The sequence below is a fragment of the Capsella rubella genome, unplaced genomic scaffold (assembly GCF_000375325.1).
Source record: "Capsella rubella cultivar Monte Gargano unplaced genomic scaffold, Caprub1_0 scaffold_4, whole genome shotgun sequence".
NCBI classification, from domain to species: Eukaryota; Viridiplantae; Streptophyta; class Magnoliopsida; order Brassicales; family Brassicaceae; genus Capsella; species Capsella rubella.
In genome coordinates this window covers 4,121,527-4,147,185 of record NW_006238920.1, presented here as the reverse complement: position 1 = coordinate 4,147,185, position 25,659 = coordinate 4,121,527, and the positions used below count along the sequence as shown (strand labels likewise).

At 33.9% G+C, this 25,659-nt stretch overlaps 3 protein-coding genes across 10 annotated transcripts in view; 2 read left to right on the top strand and 1 right to left on the bottom strand.

The window, feature by feature from the left end:
- Positions 1–951, bottom strand: part of LOC111831039 — a 5,711-nt gene extending 4,760 nt beyond the window's left edge. The window contains exon 1 of the mRNA XM_023784546.1: positions 97–951. Coding sequence (XP_023640314.1) covers positions 97–951 — 855 coding nt within the window. The remainder of the gene's footprint in view (positions 1–96) is intronic.
- Positions 952–4,823: 3,872 nt separating this feature from the next.
- LOC17889658 (probable inactive heme oxygenase 2, chloroplastic) lies at positions 4,824–19,789 on the top strand. Of its 2 annotated transcripts, XM_023783986.1 has the most exons (9): positions 4,824–4,992; positions 5,092–5,137; positions 6,032–6,092; positions 12,766–12,873; positions 17,350–17,867; positions 18,293–18,516; positions 19,099–19,206; positions 19,314–19,459; positions 19,567–19,789. In XM_023783986.1, the coding sequence occupies exons 5-8, from the start codon at positions 17,405–17,407 to the stop codon at positions 19,404–19,406; spliced, it is 888 nt and encodes a 295-aa protein (XP_023639754.1). In that variant the 5' UTR covers positions 4,824–4,992; positions 5,092–5,137; positions 6,032–6,092; positions 12,766–12,873; positions 17,350–17,404; the 3' UTR covers positions 19,407–19,459; positions 19,567–19,789. The 2 variants fall into 2 exon arrangements, with proteins under 2 accessions (XP_023639754.1, XP_006294713.1); XM_006294651.2 differs by having other exon boundaries at positions 4,824–5,137.
- A 401-nt stretch (positions 19,790–20,190) lies between these two features.
- LOC111831222 lies at positions 20,191–25,659 on the top strand. Of its 7 annotated transcripts, none has more exons than XR_002834448.1 (5): positions 20,191–20,255; positions 20,351–20,459; positions 20,561–20,618; positions 22,174–23,325; positions 25,237–25,659. XR_002834448.1 is itself a non-coding variant. In XM_023785140.1 (5 exons), exons 1-5 carry the CDS (start codon positions 20,224–20,226, stop codon positions 22,522–22,524), a joined length of 375 nt encoding a protein of 124 aa, XP_023640908.1. In that variant the 5' UTR covers positions 20,191–20,223; the 3' UTR covers positions 22,525–23,164. The 7 variants fall into 7 exon arrangements, 6 of the variants coding, with proteins under 6 accessions (XP_023640908.1, XP_023640907.1, XP_023640910.1 ...); XM_023785140.1 differs by lacking the exon at positions 25,237–25,659 and having other exon boundaries at positions 22,174–22,343; positions 22,519–23,164; XM_023785139.1 differs by lacking the exon at positions 25,237–25,659 and having other exon boundaries at positions 22,174–22,343; positions 22,516–23,164.

Sequence of the window (25,659 nt, the reverse complement as noted above, 5' to 3'; positions counted from 1 at the left end):
AAACTATAACTCAGCCATTACTAATATATACCTCAGCCATGTCTAAATCGTAACTCAGTCATAACATAAAACAGAGATCACTAAAATATAAGTTACCTCACTATACTTTTTGATATCTTCAGCAATGGCCTCATCTAATGCTGAACGTGTACGGGTCCCAAGCCATCGAAACAACGGGATCTCTTCATTCTCGACTAAATTCCCGAATCGCTCTCCTAAGCATTTGATAGAGTCATATGCCCAAGCTTGTAACACGTAAACCGGCCCACCAAGGGTGTACAAACTACCTCTAGGATTCAAGCACTTGACATTATCAACCATAGTCTCAAATGCGACCCGACCCCATGGATAAGCCTTCACGGCTTTATCACCAGAAACTATTTTTGCAGCTTCAAATGGTATCCGTGAGTTATGATGCACGCAGTAGAGTCCAATGGCTAGAAAAATCAATAGCCCCAACCACTTGCGCTTCTCAACAGACCATGACCGGCACACTAATAATCCTTTAAGTAGCTCATCATATGTTGGACCTTCCCCACCGGGAACTTTCAATTCTTCTGTTAAGAACTTTTTGAAGTCAACTGAAGGTTCAAACTTCTCTGATGGAGTTGGATCTATGTTTAACCCCGTGAGGTGAGCGAATTCATTCAAACCAAACCTTATAGGCTGGCCACCAACTAAACACCAAAGCTCTTTGTGTTTAATTCTCAACTGATTACACAATAGATAGTGTACAGTCTTAGCAAACCAAACGAATTTGCTTTCAACTAATTTAGCAACTATTCCAAGAGGTAATTGCTTGATCTCATCCCACGCGTCTTGTCCAATTGATTCCCTAACCCCAGGGAAATCTGCCATCCTAAAATAGGTACACATGCTTTTATTCTTGAGGCTAGACATCCCTTCTTCGTAAAGTCTCGGTGGGTAACGCATTGCTTGTTCTGCAGCCATCTGAAATAAGTATAAACACATCATAACTCAGCCACAACATAAACTATAACTCAGCCACAACATAAACTATAACTCAGCCACAACAGAAACTATAACTCAGCCACAACATAAACTATAACTCAGCCACAACATAAACTATAACTCAGCCACAACAGAAACTATAACTCAGCCACAACATAAACTATAACTCAGCCACAACATAAACTATAACTCAGCCACAACATAAAATAAGTTAATAAGTGAGCCATAACAAATATAATAACTCAGCCGCATCAATAACAAACTAAGACAACTCAGCCATAACATGATAAGTAACTCAGCCATAACATGATAAGTAACTTAGTCGTCGAATCTATAGATCTGACAAATCAGCCGTCAAGAATACTGTAACTCAGCCGTCGAATGAATAGAGCAAACGACGGCGACAATCAGCCATAATAAGCAAAAACAAACACGAGTATAGTCGGAAAAACTCTAAATACAGTTCGACACTTACCGGAATACGAAAGGTCTCGAATGTAGCAACGAAACGACGACTCACTCACGGCGACTTCTTCTCTTCACAGCGACTGAAGGCGAGTTTGAAGAGCGAAACAGAGAGAGCGTCGGCGGCGAGTACTGTGTAAAAGGAGTATTATCTTCGTCGTCGGCGGCGAGGAAGTTCTCTGTCGCGAGAGAGAAATTTTTTTTTTTTTTTTTTCAATTGTAAACAGTGACGAGAAAGAAACTGTTCAGTTTCTCTTTTGATAATTAATGAAAGAATAACTGTCGATGATGATGTGGCAATATGACGTGGCATTTTCGGATCTGATGTGGCAATTTTAAGTGAAAACAGACAAAGAGTGTTTATTGTAATTACACCCATCCCACTAAACATCTAAGGAATAAAAAAAAGATTTGGCTGTTTAAGGAATAAAAATACAATTGTGGTCTATCTAAGTAATTCTCCCATATTATTTGAATGTTTAGAACGTTAACTTATGAGATGTTGAAACGTTAAAAATTTAGTTACCTTTTGGCCGATTAGCAGAAGCTCCAACCCCATAAGTAAGCCACCCTTTTTGGGGTTTCGTGCTTCCATGAAGTGGATGATCCTAACAACAACCTTTTGGTTAGTAAAACCCTATGATAGCTAATCAAAAACTAAAGACAGTCGTAGTTGAGTGGAAAGAGAAATTGTACGGGCCATTGTAATACAATAAGTTCTCTGGTTCATCTTTCAAGAACTAAGCGTTTTGGAGCTTGTTCCATTCTCTGCTTTAGATGGCTATTTATACATAAATCAAACGTTAGAAATTAGAAAATTTTCAATTTCTTTTTATTGCAGTTAAGTAGAAGTTTTCTTTATAGTTTTAAAAAGTTCTTTTACTATTGTTAACTTTCAGTCGTAGACTCGTAGTAATTTTCCTTTTCTTTCAGAATTTTTTTTTTGAAAATGTTAAAATTTTCCTTGTAATTATTTATGTATTTGACAATATAACATTTAATTGTATTTGTATTTTTTAATTAAATAAATTATTTAGAAAACTTAAAATTTTAAGAAAGTTTATTGACATGGAACTTTGTGATTGGTCGTCTAAAAGTTTATTGACATGGAACTTTGTGATTGGTCGTCTAAAATCCTATGTGGACGCTCTCAAAAACTTATAGCCTCAACTTTTATATAGTATATATTTGCATATAATTAAAAGTTATTTTTTATAGAATTATTAGGATCTCGTTTTGATTAACATATTTAATGATTACCATATTATTAATAAAATATAACTAAAGCTAAAACTTAGAGATTGTTATTCCCTAAAATGTAGTCATTCGGATTAAATTTAGGTAAGATACTATTGAATGTTGTTAATCAAATCTTTTAAAATGAACGCTTAAGAATTGATCTTCAGATTAACGACTGTGATTTAATAATTAAACCCGATTAATAGATCCATTAATTTTTAAAAGATCCGCTATAAACTCGATTAATGATGTATTTTATTTTATTTGAAAACATTAGTGTAAAACAAATGGGTACTTCAGCTTTAATAGTATAGATAAATATAAAACATTATATAATATATATATATAATATGTGTATTTATATATTTGAGTTTATATCTAACAGACCAATTATTCAAATTATTATATTTTGGTCTGTTGGGCTTTTTCCTAAATCTTGTTGTTAAGCAAAGAAAACTTTATTAGAAAAAAATAAAATGCGAGAATCCTATGGACGGTGGTTACATTTCCTTCTTATTTTGAAAACCTGTCAAACAAGAACCTCTAATATCTCTTATTTTGCACTTTATGTTTATGTACTATATGTTTTTAGTTTCAAAAAAAAATATTAGACGGGTCGAGGCGAAGCGAAGTGAATAATTTACGAAGATTACAAAAAAAATTTGAATATTCGAAATTCCGAATACTAAAAATTTTACGAATCAAAGCAAATAACAAAATCAACTATTCGGTCGAAGCAAATCGAATCACGAATATCAAAAAATTTCCGAATATTCGTTTTGTGTCCAGGGCTAGTTTATTCCGATTTCAATCTTTATATTTTGTATGTTTTAAAAAGTTCATGTAATGTAATATAATTTTGAATTTTATGTACTGTTATATAATTTTAGTTTTTTGATTTTTTTTTTAAAAATTATATTTTAAAAATTAAGTATTTACTTTTTAGAACCTCTTATGGGGTTCACCATTGGACATAGAAAAATTAAACATTTTCTAAGAGTTTTACAACTTAAATTTAATCATTAAATTTTAAAAAAATTTGGCTAGAACCCCTAAATAAGCATCTCCCTTTGGAGATTGACTAAGAGACTAAGACCATGATTAACGGTGGGTCTTTAGAGGTTTCTTAGGTCTTTTATGGAATAAAATTAAATGATTAATGATGCAAAATGGTAAAAGATGTATCTTACTTAAGAGGTAAGCTTAAGCCTAAGAGACGAACACGTGTTAGTGTGTAAGTGGCCGAAGAAGAAGAAAAAAAAGGGTGAAAAACCAACACACGTTCTGGGCATTTGTATTTTTTCAGGAATTTGTATTTGTGGTTTTAAATATAAAATAACAAAACTAAAAACCAACACACGTTCTGGGCATTTGTACTTTACAAATACAATTATATGAAATTTGGTTTCAGAAATACAATTCACCTTCTTCCATATTCTACAAGTATAACCCTGTAAAAACAATCAAAACCAAATATTTTTAATATTTTTTTTTTAAGAATTCTAAATTAAGAGTCTACCAATAATCAATCTCAAAACTAAAAACTAAAATACAACTCTTATCTTTTACTTTTTCAATTTTACTAATAAACTAATACTAAGATTAAAACCTAAAAGCTTACCAATAATCATGCTCTAAGGGCATGGGCATCGCCCATTTGGTCCCAGACAAAAAAACAAACTAATTTTTTTTTAAAGATTTTTTCTTTAAAAAACAACAGAGAAGCAACTAATCGCAGGCCGTCATGTGTCAGTGGAGTCCGCGATTAGTGAAGAAAGAGAAGAAGGACAGTCCCGGTACGACCGCCATTTTCATTTTTTTTTTGATTTTTTTTGTTAGGGGACTGACATTGGTACAAGGATTCCCATGGCCTAAGGGCATGAGCATCAATGGGTTATCCCCCTGTCCCTCACGTTAAACGAGAAAAAAAAAAAACATAAAACATTAACGGGACGTATGTCCATTTTGGACGTCCCTTGCCATCGTATATTACTATTCGCGGCCCCCACTGACACGTGGCGGCCCGCCAATGGTTTTTTTTTTCTTTTTTTTTAAATCTGAAAAAAAAAATGTTGGTAGGACGTCCAACGGCTGCGTTTGCTCTAAGACTATGGGTAAATGGGTACCCGTGGTTTTTTTTTTCAACTTCATCATCTTAAACGATAATCAAAACACTAAAAACATAGTTTTTCTTCTTTCTCTTCCCTACGATAGATTCGACGCCTTCCTTCTTATCATCCATTCGGACATTGAATCAGAGAGTTCTTCTTGTCTTAGCTTGTTGAAACCCAAACTTTCAATTCCTACATCGAATCAGTGAGTATTGCTTTGTCCTCCATTGTGTTCGATTCCGAAATCAAACACAAACTCATCGATTTCATATGGGTCTTCTTTGTCCGCCATTGTTGGCCACAGATTGAGCTTTATATTGTCGATTTCGAAGTGGGTTTTGCGGATTTTGGTTAGTCTTCTCCTCTGGTCACTCTCTTATGTTGTTGCGTTTAAGTTAGATTTGGCTCCAACTGAATCATGTGTGTACTAATGTTGCTTTGTGTGTACTGAATCTTCCTTTTCTGAAATTCTTGTTCTTTTGTTGATTTTGCTTATGAATCTCCCTCTCTAGTTCTGTCTGCAACAGTTTAGTAAATTCGTTGGGATCAAAAGATGCTAGCTTTGGATGTGTAATTGTAGAATTAGAATTTATAACACCACTGTTTTTGCTTTGATTTGATTTTCTATATATCTCCATTACAATGCAATCTCTAGTTGTTCACACCTTTTGATTTAGAGTAAGTGTTTTAGATTTAGAGTTAGTGTTTTAAATGTAACAGGTAGCTTATGTGAAAAGAAGCTAACAGTGTCGCAAAGCCTAATTTCAATTTATGCCTAAGAAAAACGAAATGTCCAAACACATTTTTTTCAACTTTGGACATCAGATACCCTAGGCAATCATCACCAATGACACAAAGACAATGAGATCCGTTATAAAAAGACAATGAGTTAGTGTTTTATGTGTTGTCTGGTTTGTGTACGTACTTAGTCCACTAACTCATAGAATGTGTTGTTCTTTGAAGGTGTTGTTGTCTGGTTTGTGTACTTAGTTCACTAACTCATTTTGTTTGTAACTTCTGGTTCTTCTTCTAGTTTCATAAGTCACTCTAGTTGATTAAGCTTTTTTTGCAGCTTTAATTTGTTAAGCATGTTATGTGATCTCAACTGCTGTTTGTCTGTTCGGTTTTTGGAGCTTTTTTTGCAGATTCTAATTAGTTTCTTCAGTCACTCTTGTCTTTTTAGTTTCGTTTATGGTTTAATATCAGTTAAAGACTCTTGATTTTGATGTTTTGGTTTGTAACAGGACAGTGCAGCGATTGTTATAAAGCAACCAAAGAGATTTGAGGCAACCCTTTTCTCCTCTGGTTACTTCTTTTAAAACCCTTTTCTCCTCTTGTTTGTGTTGAGTGTTGACTAGTTTGTGTTGATGGCTTTTGAATCTTAGCTTTGGATCCGTTATAAACACAAGTCTGATTCTAGTTCATTTTTGGCATTAGAATTAGCTACTTATGATTTTTATCTTTGTTGGAGATTAGATAACTTTCGTAGCAGAATAAATGATCTATACTATTAAAAGGGGATCATTTTTTAAAAGTGTATCTGTTGGTGTAGGAATTAGCACCAACGACATACCGGCCTAAACCAAGAATGAATCGAATCGGACCAACGGAATCGGGGAATCCCGGTTTCGCATTTAAAGAAGATTTATGTTCATTCCTAAAATGGAAATGAGCGACTTTGTCTCGTTAGGGTTTCATAAACCCTAATCAAATATTTATGAGGATAATTTTTATAAATCTAGGGAATACGAGCATTTATTGTAACCCTAGATCTCTTGTATAAATAGAGAAGATGCCTCTAGGGCATCGAATAATCAATACAAAAAACCCTAGACCTTTGATTTATTGAGCAAAAACCTAACTTTATCCTAAAGAAATTGAGACCCCCTTTTCATGTGTGAATTCTTAATTCAACAATTGGCGCCGTCGGTGGGGACTCTTACACAAGAGTCTCTATGTTCATCTACCACTAAGAAAAACCGATTTGAAGATAACTAACAACCGATGATAAAAAAGGAAGAAATCTCAATCGAGACGTCTCTTTGCATGAAGCTTTCCCGGCGAAGTTCAACGAACTATGTTACCAAAAACCCATCCCTGGATTCCACTGAACGTCAGCTTTCCGTAAAGCCCAAGTTCGTCTCAATCGGAGCTTCCTGTTGAGAGATATCACCGCTTCTCTGCAGCAGACACAGATCTGTTTGTTTCCAACCAAACAGCTTTGGGACCGATTTCCCGGCTGAGTATAACGAACTAGATTACGTTCTACCTACTCACAGATTTCTATGAGAAAAAGCTTTCCACAGATCACGAGTTCGTCTCAATCGGAGCTATCTACTGAGAGATATCGACGTTTCTCTACAGCAGACGCAGTCTATCAACGCAGAATCGTTTGTTTCCAACCAATCAGCTACGGATCGATTTCCCAGCCGAGTATAAAGAACTAAATGAATTTCTACATATGCACGGATTTCTCAGAGAAAGAGCTTTCCAAAAAGTACAATTTTGCTGCGATTGGAGCTATATGTTGAAAGATATCAACGTTTCACTGCAGCAGATGCAGTATGTCAATACCGATCCATCTGTTTCCGATCAAACAGCTTCGGGACTGATCCCCCAGTCGATTCCAATGAATTAGGTTATGATAACCTATCCTATGGATTTCCACGAATGTTGGCTTTCCGGAAAATCAAACCTCGTCTCAATCGGAGATGTTTGCTCAGAGTTGTCACCATATCTCCGAAACAGAACCGGCCTGTTAAAACACTGATTCGTCATTATACAAACAGTTATATTCAAGTCTGATTTTCTGACGAAGTAGAACGAACTAGGTTACGAATAACCTATCTACAGATTGCCCTCAATGTCAGCTTTCCGAAAAGCCCAACCTCGACTGAATGTCGGCTCGGTGCTGAGAGTTATCACCTACCGTGTACAGCAGCTCCTCAGCCTACAGCTTATCAACAATTCACCTAACTAACAACTCGTCAACTCGTCAGCAAACTAGTTAACTCGCAGCTCGAGTCCAGGACTAATCTACCATCGATCAGGATGGAACCTGGGATCGATCTACATATCGTTCTAGAGCCTTGAGGTTTGTCTTTCTAGTGAAACCGACTTCGCTTCAATCGACACTGTCTACCCAAAGTTATCATCATATTTCAAGAACGGACACGTCTTGTCCAAAAATTCAGATCGCCCAACTTCGGGAGCAGTTTCCCGCCGATCCCGAAGGTATCTAGAGTTGATATACATATCATTTTGAAGCCCCAAAGCTCATCTTTCCAACAAGACCATTATCGCCTCAATCGACATTTTCTGGCGAGAGATATCATTTTTTGTTTGCAGCAGACGCAACCATGCACAAATCCGAACACACAGATTCATTATAATCAGATCATCCCACTTCTTGACTAGTTTCCCGATGATATCGAAGGAAGCTAGAGGCGATCTACGTGAAATTTTGAAGCCCCGAAGCTTATATTTCTATCAAGACCGATCTCACTTCAATCGGCGCTATCTGACGACAGTTATCATTGTTCGTATGCATCAGACGCAACCCTTCCGAACTCCAAAAATGCAGTTTCGGATCATCCAGCATCAAAATCAAATTCCCGATGAACCGGAAGGAACTTGAACTTGACCAAAGAATCTTTGAAAAGATCTTTCTACAAGGAGTCTAGTGCAATAAACGGATTCTCATTCCGAGTTAATCTCCATCTGCACATCGCTTTGGAAGTGGCTAGAATCTACAAAAATCTGAAAGAACGCCCCTTATCGCCTCAACTTAGAGGGCTCGTGGAAGACACATTCGACATCTGATGGAGACGGAATTTTACAGAGAGGTTCATGATATTACTAGATAGTGATTCAACGGTGGAATCGAAAAAGTAACGGTTCGTTGACAACTTATTCATGCGTGTCTGAGAGGAACTAACGAAGATCCTACATCGACAAGGGTCTAAGGTACAACCCACTCATTGTCTCCAAAACCAAAGATAAGTATTACTACCTATGAAATTAATAAGCATTGTTTGATAATACTTGCTTTATTACTCTTTTATACTATGCTCACACTTGATCTGAAAATTCTCGCTAACCGAGCTAATTAAAAGAGTTGAGCGAGACTTCGCCAAACAGTAGCTCTTGTAAACCTGTTTCTTAGCAGCACTCCTCGTAAGCCTGCTCTTCAGCAGCTCGCCTCGGAAGCTTGCCTTTCAGAACTTCTCCTCAGCTTGCTCTCATAGCTCTCCTCAGCTCGCTTCTCAGCTTGAGCTCACTTCTCAACTTTAGCTTACTTATCAGCTTCAGCTAACTTCTCAGCAGCTCGTCTTAGCTTTAGCTCTCTTTTCAGCAGCTTTCCCCAGCTCGCTCCCCAGCTCGCACCTCAACAGCTCTCTAGCAGTTCATTCCAGCTCGTTTCTTAGCAGTCTCAGCTTGCTTCACAGCAGCTCCCTTCAGCTCTTACAGCAGTTTCAGCTCGCATCTCAGCAGCTTCAACTCGCTTCTCTGCCGTTCTCATAAGCCTGCTTCTTAGCAGCCCTTGTCAATTATTACGTAGTTGCTATCTCAGGATATAGCCGAGCCATGCCTCGCATAAGAAAAAAATCGTGCCCTGTCTCGCATAACACAAAAGCCGAGCCATGCCTCGCAAAAAGGAAAAAAAAAAAATATGTTCGGGAATCCGAACTCAACACATCCTTATAATCACTGAACTACGGATGGCTTGATCCCTTTTCGGGTACGTAGGCAGTCCTTCATCGTATGCAGCAGCAACTATTAATAAAAGTAAAGTTAGCGTTCTTCTAGAACGTATTTCTACTTTATTCAAAACGAATCATTTGTCGACATCCTGGCCAGATGATCGACTTGCATCAGATGCATACAACTCTTTTAAGAGATTAAGCCGGACCCAGAGGATCATTGGATCGATTTCGCATACAACTCTTTTAAGAGATTAAGCCGAACCCAGAGGATCATTGGATCGATTTCGCATACAACTCTTTTACGGGATTAAGCCGAACCCAGAGGATCATTGGATCGATTTCGCATACAACTCTTTTACGGGATTAAGCCAACCCAGAGGATCATTGGATCGATTTTGCACCCGAGTTCTAGTCCGAACGGAATCATTAGCCGAACCTAGAGTTTTAATTCGCAGTCCGCTTCCGACCTAGACAAAGGGGTAAGCCGAGCCCAGAGTTTCCTCTCGCTCCCCGCACAAGCACACTACTGCTTGGGATAGAACACCCATTTACGGAGCCCAGAGTTTTTCTCCACCTTATGTCGCTCGTTTGACCGCGAGGTGTAAGCCGGGAGACGTCCTGCCGCTCGTTGAGTTCCAAATAAATCGAGTAAACCAAAATAATAACTTTATTCAAAGCACCGAATGGGCAATTTCTTGGCACAACTCGCCATAGAAACAAAAAATAAAACACTACTCCGAAAGAGGCATACTTCCATTTTTTCCAAAGAAATGAAAGGGAAACTCGACATAAATCGAAAAAGTTTCAAAAGAATATTACAAAAGCCCCCTGCCCATTCAAGTTCAACAAAAAGAGAAAGAAAACCAAGGAAGCTCAAACAGTCTCCGCGCCGACATCGACATCAGGATTGGCCAGCTCGCAATGGGGGTCAGAAGTACCGTCCGAAGTCCAAAGATTGGCCTGGAAAACCGGAGCATTTGATCCGTGCTGATCCCGGATAGAGCTCAGAGCAGAATCTTCGGACCAAGCTGATCTGAAGACATGTTCAGATCAGCGGACCCAGAACGAGGTAGTCAAGCGCGTCAACGACTTTTTGACACTCGACACTCAATGCCTTGATATTGGCAATCTCCACCTCGGGAATCTGGGCATGGCATTATGTGATAAGCCGATCCACCGTAGCCTCGACTCCGAGAGCCTGGTTCAGCAAATCTTCCTTCGGGCGAACAACGACCTCCTGCTCAGTCATGAACGCCTTCACTCGGTCAAAACGGTCCTGAGCCTTTTTCCTGGTACGCTCGACCTGAGCTTGACGATCCAATCGAAGTAGCCAAAGCTCGGAGTCGGCAAATTCCTCCCTTCGATGATCATAAAGAGGTCGGAGCTTGTTCACGTATATCCCAATCGCGGCAAAACGCTCCTCGGCATCCAGGCGATCAAGGTTGGAAGGCTGCCCGACCTTCAAAACATTAGAGACGACGACGTTATTCTCACCATCCCGAGCCGGTTGGCGCTAGAAGGAGGGGGGTAGAGCAAAATTTTACCTTTTTTATGAAGAAGCAGAAATGAAGAAAATAGAAGCGAAGATCTGATATTTATAGAAGCTGCTGGGCGGCAAACCTAAGAAAAGTAATGATGACCTAGGTGACGCTTCGACGTCCGACATACACGCCGCTTCCCGAATGAGCGACATGTGGCAATCCAAACAAGATAGGCGACCGTTCGCTTCAAATTTAATTCGGTTATTCTTAGCTTAGGTCAGGTATAACCTAAAGTTCCATAACTCGAATGAATATTCGACCCATCGAACTGGGGGGGACTTATTGTTGGTGTAGGAATTAGCACCAACGACATACCGGCCTAAACCAAGAATGAATCGAATCGGACCAACGGAATCGGGGAATCCCGGTTTCGCATTTAAAGAAGATTTATGTTCATTCCTAAAATGGAAATGGGCGACTTTGTCTCGTTAGGGTTTCATAAACCCTAATCAAATATTTATGAGGATATTTTTTATAAATCTAGGGAATACAAGCATTTATTGTAACCCTAGATCTCTTGTATAAATAGAGAAGATGCCTCTTTTCTAGGGCATCGAATAATCAATACAAAAAACCCTAGATCTTTGATCTATTGAGCAAAAACCTAACTTTATCCTAAAGAAATTGAGACCCCCTTTTCATGTGTGAATTCTTAATTCAACAGTATCCAAACAGATTAAATAGAAAAAATGAAATAAAATGTAATCCTAAACCTATAGCCAAACAAAATTAATGACAGATTTTCAAATGAAAAAATATGCTTTAAAATAAATAAAAAATCAAACTAATAACTAACCAATATTCATGGAAATCATAATAAACTAGGTTTTAACCCGCGGTACACCGCGGGACTATTGTTTTAACTTAGATTATTAAATTTTAGATTAGATGTGTTTATTTTGTTTATTTTTTTATTGTTTAAGATTGTATAACTGTTAATTTGCTAGACATATTATGTAACTAAAATTTTAAAATATAAGTTGTATATGCTAATTATTATCAATATTTTTTTGTATTTAAGATTGTACAATTGTATTTTGATTGTTAATTATATGATTTAACCCGTGGAATACCACATGACGATTTTTTTTTACACAATCGTAATTTATTCTACTTAAATAAATATGACTAATATTCAAAATAATAAAATGGTGATGACGTAACATTTTTGTCTAACTTATCTAATTTCAGACTAAAATATTTTTTGTGTCGACAACCCACAAAAAAATGTAATTATATTTTTTTTTAAACTAACCCACTCTATCACATGATCCGCGAGCGCATTTAAATTTTCTTATAGATTTTTTTAATATTTTAATATTTCAAATTCTTGTTGAAAAGCATTTCATGGGATATTAATAATTTTTATAAATATTTTTTTATAAATTCATTTAAAGTATGGTTTAAACTAATTTTGATAGATAAAAACTTTGTTTAAAGCTTGAATATATATTAATGTAGAGAATGCCCCGTAAAAACTATATAATCATATATATGTAAATTTTAACCCGTTATATCATATATACTGGAAGTATTTAAATTTCTTTAAGATTACTTCTACAGTTCTACTTCATATAAATTCTAACTTATTAAAAAAATTTCTGATGATATATCAGTATTGTCTAACGCGTTTATTGGTATTACTTCTACTTGACCTTCTAATGGACTGTTTTTTTTTTTTTTTGTATTTGGGTTGCATTTTTTCTAATATTTTTATTCAATAAAAAACAGTGTAAAAAGGAAAAAAAATTGTGAAAGTGGATTCCTTTGAAACATCCACCTGACTAAAGGAAACAATTCATAAAGGAAAGTCTTCGTCTAAGTCCAAATCGTTTACAGGTAAGAAACTTCAAATCTTCTCAACTTTCATTAAATATTGTATTTTATGATCTTATTGTAATAGATTTGTTTTAAAATCGAATAATGGTTTTTCTTTTTTCTCAAGCTTGATTCAAACTTTTCCATTATATGATAGTAATAAAGCTTTTGTGTAGTGTTTATCGTTTTCGTTTTGGTGTTATATGATAGTAAAATGAACTATTTATAGAGTGACAATGAGCGTTTAAAGATAAGCATGATGAGTAAGTAGGTAATATCTTTGGAGATTTCACAATTTCGGAAGGTGTCAGTAGATTTTAGTTAGGATTTTGTAGAATATGCTAGTATAGAATTAAAATTTTGCCATATTTATTGATTGTGAAATATTCAATAAGATATTATTGAATGCGACTTTTTTTTATTGATAGTAGAAACTCGGAAGAAACAAAATTTGAAAGGGAAGCTGCGAAATCAGTTAGTATAAAATTTAGTATTTTTTGGTAATTAATACTTAAGCGTATATGATTATATGGTATTAAAAAACTTTTGTTTCTGTTTTCAAAAGTATTTGACTGCTGTTTTATTTTTCTGCAGAAGAATCGGAACTCTTATAAAAATTGTTCCACCATTTTAGTAAATTTATAGTTTTTTTTCTCGATTTTATGGGAATAAAATTAATTGATTAGATCGATTTTAGATGTTTTACTTATTGAGTGTTGTGCAATTTTGTAGGGATTAACATTGTAAATAAAAATTTAAATAAGTAAAATTATATGGGTAGAACACAAAAGATACTTCAAAAATGTTAATATAGATTGTTACCTTAAAATGTGGCCTATTAAATTCAAAAAAAAATTCAGATTATATAATGCTTTAAACGTTTATTTTACCTAATTTAAACTAATACAATTCAAAACATTTTAATTTAAAAATATTTTGAAACTTTTAAAATAAACTGATATGTATAGTATTTTAAATTGTGTATATGTAAACAGATTAAATTAGGTAAATAAACGTTTAAAATAAATTAGGTCCAAGGAAAGATTATAATACTATAAATATCTAAATTCTATAGAAGTTTAAGTATTATTAATATTTACTCCTTTAAAAGGTTTTAAAATATTATAAATATTTAAACTCAATTAAAAAATTTTAATTTTAAACATTATTAAATTATATATTAAATTTTTCAAATATCTTGAAGACAGCAAAATATATTTTCAACTGAAATAAATTTGCTTTAAAATATATATATAAAATATCAAAACTAATAACTAACTCAGATTCATGGAAATCATAATAAATCCGTTACCATAAAATGAGGCCTATTAAATTAGAAATTGTGTAGTTTGGATGCTTATTAAGTGAAATCAATCAAATGAAACATATTTTAAACATTACCCAATTCACCTAAAATCGAATGAATTGATATACAAATTTTAAAGCTTGGATGCTTATTAAGTGAAACTTTCTGCTCACTCAGATTTAAATCCATTATGATCATATGTATACTATGATTTTGAATCATCTATACTATTAATTGGGGAGCATTATTTGTCTTTGTAGCCAAACAAACTTGAAAAATATATATTACAAAATATACAATCTCAAACCTATAACCAAACACACTAAAAGACAGCAAAAAATAAAAAAATAAATAAAAAATAAAAAACAAAAACTATCTATATTTATGGAAATCATTTTAATTTTGTTACCATAAAAAATGGACAATTAAATTCGAAATTAAACATATGCAAACAAATTTAATATTAGTTATATATTTTAGAGTATTTTTTGAAAATTATAATTCATATTTAAGAAAAATATAGATGAAAAATATGTTTGATTATAAAAATACATATCATAAAATGTGGAGAAATATACGACATAATTAATTATATCATCAAATTTTAAAAAATATAATCTTAAAAAAATAGTTAAAAATATTTGAATAAAAATCTTAATTAAATCAATAATTAAAAATTTGTTGGCTAAAATCATGCAAAAATTATATATCACACAAAATCTCTTATTTTCATATAAAATCTCTTCTTTTCACATAAAATATTCATATTGAAAAAAGCAATCTCGAAAATATAGCACAAAAATAAAAGAATTTAAAATATATTGATTAGATATGTGATATTTCCGTTTTTCCTTTTAAAAACCAATAATCCAATTTTTTTTTAAATCATTCAGAAATACAGAATTAATTCAATCACCCTAATAACTAGCACTTAACATAACAAATCGACAAGAAGAAAAATATTTAGTTCGATTATTATTTTTCCTAACTATAATGCAATTTCAAATCTACAAACTATCCAAAAATAAAAAATAAAATTTTAATTACATCGTAATAGTTTGATCGTTATAAATTCAAGATTTCATATATTTTGGTATCTCATTAACTACTAAATTAAAACTAAATAATAAGTGGATATATCAAATTTAAATAATTATTATGTCTTATTAGCAATTTCTAAATAATAAATGGATTATATTTTTAAGATTTAATTTCTACGTCTTTTAAGTAAGTTTCGAAAAGAAAAAACAATCAAGTAGTTAAGAACAAAATCGTTAACTATCTAACTGAAACCAAACTAAATGTCAAACATGTATGAATCCAAACTATAAATGATATACTATAAATATCTAAAAACATTATCCCACATATATATAGGTACAATTGATATAATTATATTCAAAATAATATAAAGACTTAAAATAATTTATTCAGCAAAAAGGGCTGATTTCATTATTTTGAATATATATGTCACTAATCAAAATTTTAATTGTATAAAATGAATTATATTTTTCAACCGTATTATAAATAAATATCATATCTAGCCAAAATAATAAAACTTGAATTATTTTATTGCATTAAACACATTATTTTATTTTTAATCAAATCAACACATGATTTTGTGATCACTTTCTGCAAAATAATTTTAATCTTACGCAACAAGAGTAAAAATATTATACAAGATGGGAACGGGATGGAAAGAAGTCCGAACGGAATGTAAGCATAGATTTTCATACAAAAGTCTTAGAGCATGTTACAATTAAAATTAATTAACGCTTGCAGTTTTATATGTAATTTTGTTTACATCATCTAGCATAAAAATGTTCAAAGTGAAAGTTAAAAAATCTTAAAGTATGTTCAATAATAGTTAAAATATTTAAAACAAAAAACATAACCAATATGGATGAACTAAATATATAATAATAAGAATAAAGAAGTCAATTATTTTTGTAATTCATTACTATATTATATCGTATATAAAGATACTCACATACAGTTCCAGTGAAACAAACAAAACCCTGAGAGCTAAGTCAGCAAACTACAATAAACCCATGAATTAAAAAAAATAGAAATACCTGAATCTGTAGGAAACAAAAAAGGCTAAACTTGAATATTTGAATTGAAGAAAGTAATGGGAAATAAAGATGAAATTGAACCATCAATAACATTAAAAATTGAACAAGGATTGTGTATGCTCGGATTAGAGACAGTGCCTTGTGAATGAAAATGGTGGGAGCATGTGACTTAGATTTATAATTAGAGTTTTATTAATGTGGAAAATAAATATTTAAACGAGGAATACGAGTATTCCGTCTAGATCTCTTACCAAGTTTCTTATAATAAACATTAGCAAATGATTATGTTTTTAAAAAGAAACGATTGTGGGACAGAAATATATGATGTATAGAGGACGATACGGACAGGACGGGTCCGAACGGGACATGACGAGACGGGTCGGGACGGGACGGGTTGGGACGAAACAGGAAGGGACAGGTCGGGACGAGACGGAAAGGGACGGGACGGGTTTCTCATTCCAAACTATGCGTAAAATAATTCAAACTAAAGCCAAATCCAAATCCGAGTTAACATCTCTAAGCAAACAGTTAGAAATGTTTTGATTATTTTAAAAAATAAACACGTAATATCATTTAACAATTTCATTTAAATTATTTTAAAACTATATTAAGTAAACAATATCTATATTTTACAACTGTATGCCTATGTATAGTTTTTCAAATAAACTTATATAACAAACTTTTATCAAAATTGTATTTACATAAAAAATTGTAGTTTTGCCAAAATAACCCCGCACGTACGTGCGGGTCCATCATTAGTTGTTTTTTAAAAACAGCTTTACTGTTTTAGTTTTTTTTTTGGTGAGGAGCTTTACTGTTTTAGTTTTATCCATATTTAAAGATTATGTAAATTAATTTCAAAACTTTTTTTCCATACTTCAGGATTAAATAAATTAGTATATTAAATTTCTTTATAAATTGATTATCCATATCTGATTTAATACTATAAAATTTCATTAAAATTTTAATATTAAATAACGTTAATATATTTGCTCATGTACACTTCACAAAGTAAAAAAAATTGCATGACAATTAAAGAAGCCAAAAAAAACGTTAATGGCATGACATGTAATTAAACACAAGTTTAAGGGTTTTTTTTTTCTTTTTTTTCAATAGGCTGAAAAAGTGAAAGCGAAGAAAAGGCAGTCATATCTTCTGGTCGTCGGAAGCCATGGCTTCTCTTCTCAGGCCAACTCCAATACTCTCTACACCTCACAAGCTCACTCACTCTCATCTCCACACCTATACTCTCTCTCTCCCATTCAAAATCCCAACTCAGAGAAACCCACATAATCAATTTCTCAATCCATGTCGTTCCTCATCAACACCACCGTCACAGCAAAAGGCTTCACAGAGGAAGAGAACTAGGTACAGGAAACAGTACCCAGGAGAAAACATTGGGATAACTGAGGAAATGAGATTCGTAGCTATGAGATTACGCAATGTTAGTGGAAAAAAATTGAATCTTTCTGGTGATAATACTGAAAACGAAGAAGAATATGAAGACGATGATGATGAAGTAAAGGGAGAGACTTGGAGGCCGAGTGAAGAAGGGTTTCTTAAGTACTTAGTTGATAGCAAGCTTGTCTTTGATACTATTGAACGAATTGTTGACGAATCTGAGAATGTTTCATGTAAGAAAAATTCTCTCTTTTGGACTAATTTTATTTTCAAAGTTAGATTTCTGAGTCTTAGGCATGGTAGAATACTTTGTTGATGATTTGGGTTTATGGGTTTATGCAAATGTTCTTATGCTTACTTCAGAACAGGATTATGCTTTGTTAATATTTTGGGTTTATGAGAAGTTCTTGTATGCTTTTGACATAATTTCACTTTCAAGAGTAGAACATTGACATTCCCTAGAGGCTTAGGCATGGTTTATGATTATGTGGACAGTTTTGTGATTTGCTAATGATTTGGGTTTATGGCTTTGTGCTTACTTGAGGAGAACAGGATTATGATTTGTTAATGATTTAGGTTTAGGAGATGTATCTTGGGATTATGGCTTTTTTTTTTTATTTGTTAATGATTTGTGTTTATGTGTTTGGTAAACGTGCAGATGCTTACTTCAGGAGAACAGGATTAGAGAGATGTGAAAGTCTTGAGAAGGATCTACAATGGTTTAGAGGACAAGATTTGGTTATACCAGAACCAAGTAACATTGGAGTTTCTTATGCAAAGTATTTGGAAGAACAAGCAGGAGAAAGTGCACCTTTGTTTCTTTCTCATTTCTACAGTATCTACTTTTCGCACATTGCTGGTGGTCAAGTTATTGTAAAAAAGGTTAGTTTCTGTGATAAGTGTTCATGGAGTAGTAACATAGAGGAGTTTTTCAACTGCATAAGGTCATATCTAGCATGATTAATGGATAACAGCTAGTTTGATAGAGTTAAAGATTAGTAGAAATATAAGTCGATTCAAGAGAGTTGGGGTTAGAAAGATTTTTTTGGGTTATGGTGGGTATGAGAGGGTTGCGAGAAGCATGAGTGCATGACAATGAGAATGGGAGAATCTGAGAAGATTTATCTTCTTCTTCATTAGACTCATCTTAAAATCACAAAAATGTATCAAATAGAACCGTAATAAAGAAACAATGAGATCCTGAACCAGTAGTTTGTTAAAGCTTGCCTCAAAAGAACTTGTTAACTGACTATTAGTTAAGCAATAGCTGAACTATGCTTTGCCTTTATTTTTAAGATGTATCATAGTCGTTCGTTCTTTTTGTTGGTTTTGTTGCATAAACAAATAGATACATGTTCTGGTTCATACTTTTGTCAATATCCCATGATTTAGACTGTCACAATTGCCTGGTCACCCTTCTATATGTGCGGTTTTCAAATGTAACTGATCAATTGATTCATTAAGGTATCTGAGAAGCTTCTGGAAGGAAAGGAGATGGAGTTCAATAGGTGGGAAGGAGATGCACAAGACTTACTTAAAGGCGTCCGTGAGAAGCTTAACGTGCTTGGAGAGGTGAGATTGTCTACAAAATTTTTAATTCTTCATTCCTCCATTTGCTAAAACCAAGGTTCTCACAAATGCTTGTGATCTTATCTGACGTGATGCTTTTGGAAATGAAGCACTGGACTCGGGACGAGAAAAATAAATGCTTGAAGGAAACAGCAAAGGCATTTAAGTCTATGGGGCAGATAATTCGCTTGATCATCTTGTAAAAATCTTGATTTAAATGTTAACGGATCCCAGCACCAGACCTGTGTTCACGATGGTAAGTCTGGAATCATTTCAAAACTTTCATTTGTTCACTGTCGTCTATTCACTGTAAAGCATTGCTCCAATTGGCTTACCATAGGCATTGTGTTCTCGCTACTTCAGGTCAGTGCTGGAATTGAAGTTGATGAACACCAGCCTCCATGGCTGAATGAGCCACCTTGTGTTCTTTGCTGGTCTAAGTCAGCTGTAAAGAGAAGCCAAATTGCTAGTTGTAAAATGTAGCCATCGTCTGAGGAATGTTTGATGAAATATTGTTGTTCCTTAGTTTTAAACAAACAAATTATATTAGAATTTTGGTTTAACAGGGTTGATCGGGTTGCGTTGTTCTGTTTGAGAAAAATTGGTTTAAAAAAAATCCCAACAAATTGACCCGAATTAAAATTCGGTTTGGTTCGAGTTGGTTCAGATGTCAATTTATTCAGGTAGGTTTTAGGCAATTAAATCTGATCTGTAAAAAAAAAAAAACTGAATTGTTTTTATTCGGTTAATTTGAAACGAAATAGACCAAAATGAAAAATATGGCTCAACTAACAAATTTAGATTACAAATATATATAGAGTTAATTACATGATCGGTATTTTTTTTATAGGTATTGTCTAATGCAGCATTTTTCTCTGTGCTTACTGATTTAAGCATTTCTAACTATTGTCAAATGACATGTTTAACCTCTCTCAACCTATAGTTTACTTTCGTATTTAAAAAAAAAAACTTTTTTAAATTTAAATTCTTTCTTCCTGATTTTTTCTCTCTCCGCCATTGATGCTGCTCTTCTACATCAATGTAGTTAACAAGTGAATTTTGAACTCTTCTCTCTGTCTAACCAATTTCATTTCTCTCTCCCTCTATCAAAATCCGACTTCGTTTTCTCTATTATGTACAATTGTAGGCAGCAATCTAGAATTGCACATCTAGATTCTCGGTTTTCATCTAAGAAGATATTCAATCCGATCTCGTCTCTTCCGTTTTTAATCGTCAAGTTGCTGGTACTAGTAAAGGTATTACGGCGATTTTGATTTCGATAGGTTGGTTGGATTTTGTTGTTGGTCACTATATGTTGTTGCTTTATTCCAATTGTTACTGTTCTCGTGGTTCTTAGGTTCAATCGGAAAGCATGTCTTCCTCTCCCACTCAATCTAGTACTTCAGTGTCACCGGGTAAAACTTTCAACGATATCTCGGGTTTTACATTTGGTATGGGTTAAATATGTGATTACTTTAGTCCTGATTGTGTTGCTTCCTCGTTTGTTGATTTTTTGCGAAATGTTCTTGCAAGTGTGGTTCATTGCTTTCAGTTTCATCCGGCTTTGTCCCTTAGGGTTACCATTGCTCGTTCATATGAAAATTTTAGCTGCTTGGTTGTTCTCTTTGGTTTGTCTAGTTTATCTGCAATAAACCTCACTTGTTTCATTATCTTTGGGTTCTATCTTTGTGTGGCCCTTAGGGTTTAGTTTCCTTCTTCTTTCATCCTACTATCTTTTACTCTAAGAGTTTACATACTTGGTAATTCGTTATTCTCCCTGCTTGCTCATTTTGCTTGCTTCCATATGTGTAGGGGCCTTAGCATCTCATTTAGTATCTTGTTGCATTACATATCTCATGTTTCTGTTATTTTTGTGGTTTATGTGTAATCTATCTTCCTTATTCATTATGTTTGGGTTGCTTCCTTGGTTGACATGTTTTTATGCTCAGTGTCAAAGCAAGTTTTACTTCATTGCTTCTTCTCTGTTATTTCTATGCCAATGTGTGTTTTATGTAGCTTTCAGTTTCATCCGGCTTTGTCCTTTATGGTTTAGTTGCTTCTTAATCTGAAGATTTTACTTGCTTCGATGTTCTCTATGGTTATCTGCAATATACCTGACTTGTTTCATTATGTTTGGGCTACTTATTCCATTACGTTTGGGTTCTATCTTCCTGTGACACTTAGGCTTTAGTTTCCTTCTTTGATCACTCGTATTGTTTCTCTTGTATATAATTCCTCACCTTTGGTACTCCTTAATCTGAACATTTTACTTGCTTGGTTGTTCTCTTTGGTTATATGCAATTTACCTGACTTGTTTCATTATGTTTGGGCTACTTGTTCCATTACGTTTGGGTTCTATCTTCCTGTGGCCCTTAGGGTTTAGTTTCCTTCTTCTTTGACCCTATTGGTTCTCTTGTGCATAGTTCCTTACCTTTGAAAATCAAATTTCTTGTGTTGCTTCCTTGGTTGACATGCTTTTATGCTCAGTGTCCAAGCCAGTTTTACTTCATTGCTTCTTCTATGTCGTTTCTATGCCAATGTGTGTTCTATGTAGCTTTTGGTTTCATCTGGCTTTGTTCTTTATGGTTTAGTTGCTTGGTTGTTCTCTTTGGTTTTCTAGTTTATTCGCAATATAGCTGACTTGTTTCATTATGTTTGGGTTACTTATTCGATTACGTTTGGACTCCATCCTCCAGTGGCCCTTAGGGTTTAGTTTCATTCTCCTTTCATCGTACTTCATGTTTCTGCTACTTTATATCTTTGTATCTGTGATATTTGTGGTTTATGTTTAATCTACCTTCTTTATTCATTATGTTTGGGTTGCTTATTATATTTGTGATAATGTGGCTTATACTTGTTTCATTATGTTTGTGATATTTGACTTTAGTCCTCTTTTGGCCTTATTATATGTCTTCTATATGCTATATTCACGACATAACTTAAATTTTGGTTTATTGTTGTCTACTCCAGTTGACCTGCCTAAAAGGACATTTGCTGTTGATTGTTATCCAGGTCATGTGGTTCAAATTAACTCATATTCGAGACCTCGTTACCTAATAGACATTTTACATATACTTGCTGGATTGCCTGAGCTACAAACGTTGTTGTCTTCTCCTCTTAGTGCACTTTTCTCGTTGCTGGTTCGATATTGCTCTCTCTTTGGCCAATTAGTACATCAAATGTTATGTAGACAGCTTTGTACTCCTAACAGTGACGCAATGTGGTTTGTTTATCGTGGCCAACCTTTATGTTTCTCTCTCCTGGAATTTGTACAATTGACTAGTCTTTCATGTGCGCCTTCTCTTCCGACAGCAGAGCTAGTGGCTGCAACTACTCATTTTGACAGTTTTGCTCCATACTGGTATACCCTTATTGGCCGCACATTGGGGAGGAGACCGTTGAGGATCTGGTCACCATGTTGAAGAGTGAACCAAGCATGCCAGCTTGGCGTAAGTTTAGACTCGCGTTAGTTGTTATTGTTGAAGGAATCCTACTGTGCAGAACGCAGCTAGTCAAACCATTAGTAGAAGTTGTTGAGATGGTGAAAAGTGTCGATTTTTTCCTTCGCTACCCTTGGGGCCGCCATTCATTCAAACGCTTGATAAGGCCTATCTTATAAAAAACCTCAAGCAATCATCACTCACTGTTCATGGGTTCCCTCTTCCCATTCAGCTCCTTGCTTTCAGATCTATCCCGTTGTTAACCAAGTTTTTGCGTCATAGTGAAGATCAGTCAACGTTCCTTGACTAGACTGTTACATATCTACGAACATGCAAGTTGTTCCATACTTCCAATATATTGTCTATTGAGAAGTTCTTTGAGAATTGTGATACTGCTTTCCCAAACACTCTCAATATGCATCTTTGATCAACATAGACATATATAAGCGTTCTTTGATCAGACCTTGTTTGGTGGAAATAGAAGAGTCTTTTTATAGCATATATGGAGATGGTGTTTTGCATATGGTCTTTGTCTTTGAACAGTCGGCCAATATAGATTGAATCTTCTTCAGCGGATACAGTTCCAGAACCGTCCGTCTTGGTCAAGTCAATCACATCATCAAAGACTGGTTCTACATCCTCAGCTTGCATACCCTGCTCATAGTTAATCTCGTCACTGAAGGTTGGCCTAGCAGCACTCTCTCTTCTTCCAGTAGTAACATAAGATAGAACCTTATCACCAACATCTACATGTCTCCCATTTGGCCCTACTTGAACCAAAGAATACGCTACCAAACCCTCATTAACACCTGGGATCAATGGCGTACACAGGATTTAATTTTGTCCAAGTCAAATAGCTATAAAAATATGTAATAAGCCATACTAAACTAGTTGCAAATATATAAAATCCCATGAAACTAACCAAACAAATTAAGTTTAGGAAGGTCAGCTGACCTGCCTTTGCAACACATAGGTCCGCCACTCCCTGGGATCCTATAAAGAGAGTATAAATACTCTAAGCTATGTAAGGGGAACAGTAGTTGTTTTGATACTTATAAAAACAGAGAAAGCTTTTCTCAATTGAAGTCTTTGAATTCATCTTTCTTTTGATCCATCCCTATATTAGTAAAAGAGAAGTACAAAAAGTGCTTTCTGGTCGGGTCAATTTTAAAAAATTACCCAAAATTTGTAATTGGATCTTTTAAAGTTGGATAGATTAATGGATTTGGATACATACACCGGATACTTTCCAAATCTAATTTTAGAATTGTATTATATCCATAATTAATTATAGGATTTACTAATATTTCTCTAACTAATTTAATACAATCTATTTAAAAAATATTATTCTTATTTCACTTTTATTCGATATTATTTTTTAATTTATAATATTATACTATATAATATAAATATTTAATTGAAATTTAACTTTTTTTTGCATATGTGCAATTTGAATTTTTCAAAAGGGACATATAATACTCAACTACACTCGATAAAATATTTTGGACAATGGTTTAAAATCATTATAAGTATGACCAATATTAAAACCATTGTTACATGAGCATATTTAAAATTTCAAATAGTTTCAAAATATTATAAATAAAAGGTTCAAATATATAAAACTTTTAGAATTTAAAGTACTGAAATATTTTTTGAAGACATAAATGTAATTTGGAGACATACTTTTTATTGATAAAATATATTATATATCAAACTATGTAAATTTTAGATAATTCACGGGTAGTTTGTTAAAATCACAATTATAATGATAAAGCGAGTTACGAATAAAGTTTTTTACGAAATAAATTAAGTTACGGGTTGGACTTTCAAAAAATATATTGTAAATATGTAATTTTACGTATATTCGTACTTTTACTACAAAAATAGTAAAAATGAATAATTTATCGACAAATATTATTTCGTGTTGCTAAATTTTCACCGTGTTTTTAGTTGTATCAAAACTCAGTATATGATTATTTACTCGCTTTTTCCTTTATTATTTTATTTAAACTTATTATACAAATATATGATTTACCGTAATCGACTGCACTCTAACAAAATTAAAATGTAACATATTCTAATCCGTTAAAAGTTATATATATGTAATTATTTCCTCCGCGCTGTAGCGCGGGTCCGAATCTAGTTGATACATAAGTAAGTTGAAATCCGAGCAACGTTTAGTAACTCTTGATCCATTGATACTCGAGTAGCTGATCGTGTTTATCCCCTACATTAACTATAGTTACCTATATATATGCAATGAATTTAATATGAAAATACACATTTATGTAAATTGAATTGGTCCTATCAAAGATCTAATTTAAGAATCCGGATTAAAAATTTGAAATTGATCCGACCCAAAGTACAAATGCCGTTCTCTTTTAATATATTAGGGATGTCTTCCGACTTGGTTTTCCTTTTCAATAGTTGGATTTTTTGTTTTCTGGGTTAGCTAGTTTTGTTTTGGGCTAAGTCCCGCTTACAATCAATTGTTCTAATCGTTGGTTTAACTGTCCTCAAAAGATTAGAATAATATCTTCACTGAAAATATCTTCGTTTCTTTATGAAGTTGACCTTTCTCTATGAAGTCTAGGTCATAAGCGGAGCTTATATCTTTGAGCTTTGAGTTGAGATGAGATGATAGAAGATGATGAAGATCTGAAAATTTTCATCTATTAATCACAGTATGCGACGGTCCCAATATGTTTATTGACGGTTAAATCTGTAGAAGGATCTTTCAAGTGGGTTTTGAAGACTCTAGTTGATTTGATTACTGGATTAAGGATCTAAAAAGAAGATCAGCTCCAGTGGTGAAAGTGATGATGATTTGGATGAAAAGGTGGAGCTTTTGTCGGAAGTCGGTGAGCTTTAATCGATTCTGCTCTCCTATCAAATTAGAATCATCAACGCGTCTTACATGTGTTAATTGGACTTATACTCATGTAACAAAAAGATATAATGTTTCTTTAAGCTTCATATTAATATTGAAGTCCAGTGATGTTGGGCTTCGAAACCA